Source organism: Sarcophilus harrisii, chromosome 5, assembly GCF_902635505.1.
Source record: "Sarcophilus harrisii chromosome 5, mSarHar1.11, whole genome shotgun sequence".
In the NCBI taxonomy this organism is placed as follows: domain Eukaryota; kingdom Metazoa; phylum Chordata; class Mammalia; order Dasyuromorphia; family Dasyuridae; genus Sarcophilus; species Sarcophilus harrisii.
This window is the reverse complement of record NC_045430.1, coordinates 151,178,334-151,189,076: the sequence shown is the minus strand read 5'-3', so window position 1 is coordinate 151,189,076 and position 10,743 is coordinate 151,178,334. Positions and strand designations below refer to the sequence as shown.

The following is a 10,743-nucleotide window of genomic DNA, read 5'->3' as shown; positions in this document are numbered from 1 at the left end:
AGACATTTCTTACTAAAGTGAAGAGGGCACATTTTGCGAAGTAGATCAAGTTCTGGTCAAAGAATCTAAATTTTTTTTTTTTTTTTTTTTTTGGCTGAGGCAGTTGGAGTTAAATGACTTGCCCAGGGTCACACAGCTAGGAAGTGTTAAGCCTCTGAGGCTAGATATGAACTGAGGTCCTCCTGACTTCAGAGTCAGCACTCTCTAGCTGCCCCAAAGAATCTGAATTTGAATTCTACCTTTGTCAGTTAACAACTTATGAGACTTTGGCAAATCACTTGACCTAGGCTTACATTCCCTCTTTGTGTGACTTTTAAATCCCTTTCAACTCTAAATCTAATATCCTATCAACTAACTTCTTTCCAAATTAGAACAGTAGAAACATTAAACAAGAATAGTATTCCTTTACTCTTGGTAATAAATTAATGATTTATATTCAGCTCATTGTTTAAGTAAGTGCCCTTACCAAAACAAAATAAAGTGGTGGAATAATAATATATATGGAGAGCTGGGCTAAGCTCACAAACCAGTTTCACACGTTTAATGTTTTTGTTCTTATTCTTACTCCTTTGTTGATATTTTTCATAATTTTAATTCTGCCATCCTGATGTTAGTTTTTTCTGACAAGAACCTTGTGACTAGCTATTAATTGATAAAGTTCTTCTCTGTCATATTACATTATAGACAGAAACCATAGTTAATATAAGAGAAGAAAGAACCATTTTGGTTTATATGTTGGAAAAATTCATCTTAGGTAAACCTAGCCTAAGGATATAGAAATAATAATTCCTTAGAAGAGTAGACTGACCTCACATTAATTTTGCTATAGGAAATATTTTACAGTGACTAAGAGATTACTGGGATCTAGAATACAAAATGTTACCTTTAATATATAAGTTGAAAGTTCAAAACAGTTTTCTTCTCTTTTACCAACAGATCTCAAACTGTAACTTTATTTAGTATTTGTTTATTACTATGGATCATACCAATAGTTTTTTTTGTGATCTAGAAATTTGGAATTATTTGATTTGAAATTTGAAAGAAATAAAAAATGACCAAAATCTGCTATGAAAAGGTGGACATTAAAGTCTAAAACAAGACTTAAATTTTTAAAAGGTGAAAAATAGTAGGAATTGTAAATTATAAAACAAGAAGGAAGGAAGAAAAGGATTGCTTAGGAAAAATGTGACAATTACTCGTCATCTAAAAAAGGCTTTTTTTTTCCTTACTAAAAAATGTTTGGATTGCCAGTTCTTAAACCAGTGGAATGTTATTGACACTATGCCAAATTAGGCAAAATGTAATTTATTGCAAAAATGTATTAGGCCTTAACACTGCATGTGAAGTTTTATGCTGCTTCAAGCCAGAAAATAAAAAGGATGAAAACAGACACATCATACATAGACTTTTTAGAAAGAATGTAATGTCATGCTTTACAACTATTTCAGCTTCCGAGTTTCTTTTTGACTTAGCCATAATAATTTGAATCCACCAGAATGAACCCATTTTTATATCCCCAGAACTATGAATATTTTACTAACTTTGTATGCACTAATATTTCTAAGATGCCACAATCATTATAACAAACTTTTCAGCAAATCTTAATAATTTTGTAGAGTAGAAACTAATTTAACCAACATAATGATTTCTTAAAATCCATTCTTTCCGAATTGTAGATAAAATCTATTATCTATGAAATCACTATTTTGTTTACTCATACATTATAGTGTTATGTAAAAAAAGCAAAATAAAATTTGAAATCATAGGAAATGCTCGACATCTACAACAAATATAGACACGTTTTCAGTGGACAATCACTACTGTGCTGTTCTGTGATATTAGCTCCTGTCAAATGATATTTGTCCTTCATGCTGTGGAATCAACAATGTCCATATTTGTTCCAAATAAAGCAACTAACTGTTCTTCATAGTTTGCAATGTTCCTTTTCATAATTTCCATGCAGGGTCCCAAAAGCCTTTCAAATGCTTGTACGTCCATGGCTAGGATTGATCAGGGCAAGAGGAAGAAGAAGAAAAAAAGAAACTATTATTTGCAAATTTGTAACCCTGGCAGGAAATTCATGAATTTATAGCCAACATATATAAAAACATACATTATACAATCATTTATGTAATATGATAAACCAGTTAACAACTATTTATTACAGTAAGGTAGAATTTAAGTGTATTTTTAAATTCATTTATGTCAATACTTTAAATAACCAATTTTGGACATAAAAAAAATTAAAATCTTTGTTCAAAATGGTATTTGCTAAACCACTAATTGATACAGGAAATCAAAATGGTAATAAAGTCAATAATTAATGCCTAAGAATATGCAAATATAACATATATATACACACATATATGTATATATATATTATATATAAATTTTGACAAATCTAAAACTTTTCTTCCTGATACTATAGTCATAATTCTTAGATTTATGCTTTCATCACCAATGACCAAATCTTGGCTGCTTCTAGCTCCATTTTCCGTATCTAATCCCTGCTCTCTGCTCTCATAGTTACCCCTTTAGTTTGGGTCTCATCACCTCTCCCAGAGATTCTTTGCAGTGGCCTCCTAATTGGTCTCACTGACTTAAGTCTCCCCACTCCAGTCTATTCTCTACATAGCTGCCAAAGTGATTTTTCTTAAGCAGAGATCTGACTATGTCATATACTCTCTTTTCTGTCAATAAATGCCAGTAACGGCACTTTAGGATTAAATATAATCCTCCTTTCATTTTTAAAGCCTCTTCATAGCCTGCTCCAATCTATCTTTCCAGATTCATGGGACTTACCCTCCTGCACTCTGTGATTCTGCCAAACTGGCATCTCTATGAGTCTCCCACATGACACTCCATCTCCTGTTTCAAACCTTTGTACTGGCTGTCCTCTGGAACACATTCCCTCCTCATCTTTGTGTCGCTGAAAGCTTCTCCTCCATAAGCACTTTCTACATGCAGCTTTTACTGATCTAACTGCTAGTGTCTTTACTCACCAACCACTCCTGTTTATATTTAATCTATCTCTAAGATATCTATTTGCTATTTCCTCATTAGAATATAAGTTCTTTGTGAGAAGTTTTTCATTTTTCATTCCCATCACTTAGTATATATGCTTGGCATATAATAGGTATTTAACATGAATTGCTTCTGCAGAAGAGGAGCTTCAGTTATTAAAGACCCAGAAAACAAAGTTCTGCATCAGAAAATTGGATGATTTTTATCAGGGGAAAGGACATTAAAGGTGAGATATCTGTTGCTGCACTCAAAGAACTCTAGGATTTTTCCATCTGACTTCTACTTGAAAGATGCCAGATGTGATGAAATCATTAGAATGGGAGCTCCTGGAAAGCAGGGGAGATCTTCCTTTTCTGTTTGTATCCCTAAGTGATAAGCACCCAATAAGTGATTCATTAATTCATAAATGATTATTCTTTGGTCACAGAATCTCAAAGCAATTTACAAGTAATGTCTTAATTTCCTTTACAATTCTATAAGATCTGGAGTAGATATCCATTTAAAAAAATGAACTGTTGATAAAAGACCAAAAATGGAATTCTATGCTATACTGATATTCTAACCACTAAAATATATTCATTTCTTCATGTTTTAGACCGCAGGGATTCTCAAACTTTTTAAACAGGGGGCCAATTCACTGTCCCTCAGACTGTTGGAGGGCCGGACTATAGTAAAAACAAAAACTCTGTTTTGTGGGCCTTTAAATAAAGAAACTTCATGGCCCTGGGTAAGGGGGATAATTGTCCTCAGCTGCCGCATCTGGCCCATGGGCTGTAGTTTGAGGATTCCTGCTTAGAGAGCAAAGTCTTTTTTTTAGTTTTTTCTGCTTGAGATTCCTTTTTACCCGGAAAATTTTTACGAGATTCCAGGTATTAGGTATGCAAATAAAACATTTGTTGATTACAAATCATAATTTTGTGATTCCTATATTCAGTTATGATACTCCACATGGGGTTGCAAATCATAGTTTAAGAAGCTGGGCTTTAGACTATGGAATGCAGAAAAGGTCAAGTTGATATAACTTATTTGAATAAAAAAGAAACTAGAGCTTTCAATGGCAAACATGCAACTTATAAATATAACAAAATTATCTGTAGCAAATGATAAATATGATCATTTGAACCAATTGAATTATATTCGAATTAAATACCTAAACATTTGACAGTTCCAATGGCATGAGCTGAAGCTGCTCGGGGCTTGTTTGTTACCAGGGCGAGTTCTCCAAAATATTGCCCTCTGGAATATCGGGCAATTTCAATGGCACCATTCTCTTCGACTTCCTGTTTATTCTGGAAATGCATTAAATACTTATTCAATTGCTTTAAAATAATTTAAACTCTAACATAAATATGAAAAAAAAATCTAGACCAATGTTCTGTATGTTGTTATATTGATTTCAGTAGATTAAGGAATCTTACCTTCCTTTTCATAGATATTTTCACTTCTCCAGATTCTATAATGAAAAAAGAATCAGCTGAATCTCCCTATTGGGGAAAAAAAAACCCAGAAAAATTCAAACTCTGTTCTAACCAATTGCCTGTTTTAGCCTTTAAACAATCTCTGAATATAAAATCACCTTCCTGCAAAAGAACAAGAAACAACAATAAAAGAGCAACCTTTTTTTCTTGGCAAGAGAAGCAATGTCAAGTACATTCTAAAATATTGGCATAATTTTTTGAACTGTTCTGTTTTGTCCCCAACATACAAGCATCCCTCTATTACACTAATATCTCTCTATCTCCTTCTATGTGTATATCTATGTACATATTTTTCCATTTACATTCATTAACTTATTTATTCTATTCTACAGATATGTCTGCATATGTATGTGCATACATGTGTGTATGTGTATTATAGATCATGACTTCACTGTGGTAGGAAATTTCTGGTATGAAATCTCTCTCCATTGATGAAACTCAGCAACTCAGCCTTCATTTACAGTTCTAGAGCACAGCCTGGGCCATTGAAGGATTAAATGTCATGACTAAAGTCATTAAGTCAGTACATGCCTCAAAAGTAAGATTTGAACTCTAGCCATTCTGGCTCCAAGGCTGACCCTTATCCACTATATGTCAAGCCTCTGAATATATGTGGCATAATAATTTTGTCTAAATTTTAGCCTGGGCAAAACCTATTTGAAATGTAAAACCTGGCAATATTACTTTGGGTCATAAGCAGAAGTGTTCTGGAATCAGCTCAAACTGGCTCAGAAGCAGCAATTGTTAAATTTTGACTGTAAGCATTTAATGCCTCAGAAATCAGCAAATGCTATAAATCAGGGCTTTGATCGAGAAAATGTTAATAGGCTTTTTTCAGATTTTTCCATTTTATTTTAATGTAAATAAATAGCTCTAATAGCAATTCCTATTTGCTTTACATAAAGTTAATAATAAATCATGTCACAAAATAACCTATACTTTGGGTTAAAATTTATATAAAATAAAACTTACAAACATGTCTTATGACCAAGAAATCAAACACCTGTCAGAAACAAATGTAGAACCTCTTATTTTTATTATGTAAGAGATAAGGTTTGCACGGGAATTTCTATGTTGAAGTTTCAAGTGTTAGAGGAAAAAAGAAAGACGTTTAACCCATAGCCATGTAAATCACTGGTTTCTTAAACTCTTCTCTAATTTATCAGTTCTGTGGGAATAAACCAGCCATCATCTCTGTCTCCCTCAAAAAAATATGGCATTCCTTCTAGTCAATTTCAAGTTCCCATATACAAATAAAATCTGGAAATTTGCATATTTAAAGGTCACTTAAACCAATTAGACCACCTGATATATTGATGCCATCAAGAAGATGAGACAATTTGGTCTTAAGCAATTTATGAGATTCAAAACAATATTTTCTTTTCTCTGAATACAGTGGAAAATAGTTTTAAAATTTTAAATAGCTAAATGTAATTTAGAATGACTCCTTAAAGGTAAAAAAAGTTCACCAAAAATGCTAAAAGTTGTTAATAATTTTGGAGGAACTGACTATTTTTCAATTCATTCAATGATATTTATAACAAATATATAGAACTATTACTGTTTGTTTTGGTGAGGCAATTTGGGGTTAAATGACTTGCTCAGGGTCACATAGCTGGTAAGTGTCTGAGGCTAGATTTGAACAGATCCTTCTGTCTACAGAGCCAATGCTCTATCCACTGCTCCATTTAGCTTCCCCAACTACTGCTGTTTGAATGTGATATATGATTAAAATACATGATAAATGCCATACCTGAGCGATAATCTGTTCTCCATCTTTGTATACTTTGGTGCCTATCACATCAACCACTTTCAGACGTTCTGCGACCTGCATGAAAGAAAATGGTGTTATTAATTATTAGGAATACTTAATCTGCATATTATATTTTTGATGTACCCATTTCTACTGAAAAACATAGTAATGGTTATTTCAATTACTATACCTATCATAAAAAATAAATTGATTTGTACAAATGTACTTTATAATAAAAAATTATTAAAAATCCTACATAACTTGAAAAGGGAGAAGCATTAAAACCTAGCATTATTAGCTTTACTAGAATATAGTATACACAAAGATGTCCTTCCCGCTTATAGCCAGCTGACCATGTGCATATGACTCAGCACCGAGACTCTGAGATAAGAAGATAATCAATTCCCCAAATGGCTAGAGTTGATAACCCAGTGGACTTTAAGGGTATTTGCCTTGTCCTCTAAAATGCCAACTGAGCCATACACATACACACACACACACACACACACACACACAGTCAGTCAGAAGTAGCAATGATTATACTTAGATTTCCTTCCAAGTTCATAATAAATAAAAAAGCAGTTGTCAAAGCCTAATTATGTAATAGTCGATGTTGTAAGTACTGGAGATACAAAAAGAAACAAGCAAGACAATCCTTGTTCTTAAGGGGATTATGTTCTAATAGGAAAAGACAATATATAAAAAGAAACCAGAGTTGGAAGGAAAAAAGAAGAGACAAGGGTTTGGAAATGACTGGGAAATTTCATGGTAGCATTGTTTTGAGGCTCATTTATCAAAACCCAAGATAGCAGGGGCCAAGTTTGAGTTCCAGTGGGAAGAAAAGAAGGGCCACAATGACAGTTTTAACAATGGAAAATGGGAAATAAAATATTTGGGAGTGAGGGTGGAAAGAGGAGAGAGAATTATTATATAGCAACCTACTTGATCTTCTTCAATGCCTCTGCTACTGGCTTTCATTAATCAGAACCATATTAAGTACATTAAGCTACCCATTTGGCTCATTTACATGGTATCATGAATTCCATTAATAGCTAAGGGGTATCCTTAGCTTTTTTTTTTTAAATAGTATATATATTTTTTAAAATAGTATTTTATTTTTCCAAATACACAAAAAGATAGTTTTCAACCATTCACCTTTGCAAAACCTCATGTTCCAAATTTCTCTCTCTCCCCCCATCCCCTTTTCCCCAAGAAAACAAGCAATCTGATACAGGTTAAATATGTACTATTCTTCTAAATATATTTCCATATTCATCATGCTGTGTAAGAAAAAATCAGATCAAAAAGGGAAAAAATACTCGAGAAAGGAAAAAAAAACACAATCAAGCAAACAACAGCAACAAAAAGATGAAAATACTATGCTTTGATCCACGTTCAGTTTCCATAGTTCTCTCTCTGGATGCAGATGGCACTTTCCATCCCAAATCTATTAGAATTGCAGTGAATTACCTAGTGCAAAAGAGCGAAGTCCAACACAGTTGATCATCACAAATATGTTATTTCTGCATACATTGTTCTCTTGATTCTGCTCACTTAAATTAACATCAGTTCATGTAAGTCTTTCTAGGCTTTTCTGAAATTAGCTTGCTCACCATTTCTTATAAAATAATATTCCATTACATTCATATGCTAATAGTTTATTCAGCCATTCCCTAACTGATGGACATCCATTCATTTTCCAGTTTCTAGCACTACAAAAAGGGCTGCCACAAACATTTTTGCACTTGTGGGACCTTTTTTCTCCTTTAAAATCTCTTTGGGATATAAGCCCGGTAGAAGCACTGCTGGATCAAAGGGTATACACAGTTTTAGAGCCCTTTGAGCATAGTTCCAAATTGCTCTCCAGAATGTTTGGATCATTAGTGTCTCAGTTTTCCTACATCCTCCCCAACATTTATCATTATCTTTTTGGTTTGTTTTGTTGTTGCTGAGGCAATTGGGGTTAAGTGGCTTGCCCAGGGTCACACAGCTAGGAAGTGTTAAGTGTCTGAGGCCATATTTGAACTCAGGTCCTACTGACTTAGGGCTGATGTATCATTATCTTTAAAAAGTCTTTATAAAAAAATTTCAGCTAGACCATAATGTGAATAAAGCCAAAGTTTGTTAAGATCAATCCTTTGCTCTTTTTGCTGATTTCAGAAAAACCTAGAAAGACTTACATGAACTGATGCGAAGTGAAGTAAGCCGAACCAAGAGAACACTGTACACAGTAACAACTAGACTACATGATGATCAACTGTGATGGACTTGGTTCTTTTCAACTAGGTTCAATGCAATTTTAAGGTCCAAGGTATAAATTATATCTTTTACATATCACTGATCCTAAAGGAATCCAAAGAAAAAGAATCAATACAATCCTAACAGCAATCTAAAAAAAAAAAAAAAAAAAAAAAAAAACAACCAACCCAACTCAAATTTCATCCAGTACTTACTCATTTTTTTGTATACAAAGAACAGTATATGATGAAGCATCCATTAAGTAACAACAAGCACTTATATTATTGGGATAGAAGGAGTTTCTGTGAGAAATTCTAACCTCCTATAAGACAGAGACTGTTTCTTTCCCCCCTTTGTATCTTCAGGATTTAGTATAGTACTTGCACAATAGTAGATGTTGATGGCTATTTATCAAATTGAACTGAACTAGACCAAAAAAAAAAAAATCACCCTGTAAGGATCGGGAAGAAGTGAGAATAAGGCCATTCAAAAGTTGAAGAAAACAAAAGTTTAGCTGGGACAAAAATGGGTCTTTCCAAAATACCGTATGAAGAAGAGATCATTAAGATCACACATTTTTATGGGTAAACATTTTTATGTAGAAAACTGAGAGAGATCTGTATAGCAAGGTCAATTCCCCTGAATAACAAAACTACACTATAGAACAAGAACAGTCATTATGGCATATATTTTAGATCATTTGCTTATAGTTTGAGAAGGAAAATGGTGTTCTTTCACATTATACTTCTGCAGGAGTAGAAATTCTAAAGGGATACTTTAGGGATCCCAGCACAAGTCCTTGGGCTTCTACCCCTAGGTGAAAACACTTTATTTACGTGAAGCTCTGTAAACAGCAACTTGAGAACTCTGTATTTTTGTAATTTTTAATGTAATTTTTTGTTTGTTTTCTTTTAGATAATGAATTTCCTGAAAGAAGAGTTCAATTAAAAATTTACTATAGATCAGCTCCAAGATTTTGTGGGCATTTAAAATAACAACAAATAATTGTAGACAATAATGGCAATTGTAAGTAGGTTTAAGAATAAAGTCATCAGTGTAATTTATACTTAGGGTTCTGATCCTTTCGATTTAAAAATATTACATGCACTGGTCTTCTACAAGAAATTTTAAGCACACATAGGTCCAATGTCTATATTAGACAAGTTAAAAATAAATCTCAAAATACTATTAATAGAAACAAATACTTACTTCTAGAGATTTAAGAAATGGTAGTGACTCGATAAAACTTTCATACATTTTTCTTTTTTTGGCATTGTTTTTTACAATTATCCTCCGGAAGGTTACCCTGTCCTAAAAGCAAATTATGAGACAGAACAATGGAAAAGGTGAGTGACAAAGAGAAAAATAGATAGTTTAATCTACTTAAATATATAGCATTAGTTTCTTTCCAATGAACAGCAGACCATATTCTAAAATGAACCCAGTTTCTCTGAGTTATAAGACGATATTATGTACTTCTAGATAATGTAATACAACTAATTCAGTTTATTATCTTATATTGAAATGAACAATATATAACAAATTCATAGACAAAACATTCTGATGTTCTGAAGAGCATACTTTGCTGATAAAAAGAAAAAATGCCAGTTAGCTTTTATTTCTAGACACATAGACAGACAGGTACATTTGAATTTTATTGAAAATATTAATTTACCACTAGAGGGCGTTGTCAAACTTCAAATAAAATTTACATTGGTCACAGACAACTGGAGTTGCATTCATAAGGCATTTAGAAGTCTTCTGTTCCAGTTCCCTGCCTTTATTCGAAATAAAGACTAAGGCAAATGGTTATTTTCTTTGCTTTAAGACTTGTAGGGGCACAGAAACTACAACCTTTTAGGACAGGGCCTTCCAGTGTTTCACCATAGGATCACAGCTCTCAGAGATAGAAGGGCTAGAGTTCTTTTTTATTTAACCTTATAAAATCCTTAAACTGTAGAACCAAACATAAAATAAATGTTGGGGGAAAACCAACAATAATTAAAAGCAACTCTTCAAAAATATTTTGCTATGAATTTTACTTGCTATGAACAAATTTCTCAAAGTGTTACTTAAATTTTAAAATAAAACGAAGTATTTGTTAGTTATGTAAATAAGCAAAGAATTTGAAGTCAGAAGTCTAGATTCTGGATGTTTGTGACCCATGTGACCTGGCTCCAAGCACTTAACCCTCCTTGGGTCTCACTTTGCTCATTTATGAAAGAAAGCAGGGAGTTGGACAAGATGGCT

The 10,743-nt window shown here is 33.0% G+C and overlaps 1 protein-coding gene across 1 annotated transcript in view; it reads right to left on the bottom strand.

Moving 5' to 3' along the window:
• Positions 1-1,403: 1,403 nt before the first annotated feature.
• The window catches only part of PRKAR2B (protein kinase cAMP-dependent type II regulatory subunit beta), a 129,588-nt gene continuing 120,248 nt past the window's right edge, over positions 1,404-10,743 (bottom strand). Inside the window, exons 7-11 of the mRNA XM_031938756.1 lie at positions 9,703-9,804; positions 6,256-6,330; positions 4,443-4,508; positions 4,175-4,313; positions 1,404-2,000 (exon numbers count right to left, since the gene is read on the bottom strand). Coding sequence (XP_031794616.1) covers positions 1,867-2,000; positions 4,175-4,313; positions 4,443-4,508; positions 6,256-6,330; positions 9,703-9,804 — 516 coding nt within the window. The 3' untranslated portion in view covers positions 1,404-1,866. The remainder of the gene's footprint in view (positions 2,001-4,174; positions 4,314-4,442; positions 4,509-6,255; positions 6,331-9,702; positions 9,805-10,743) is intronic.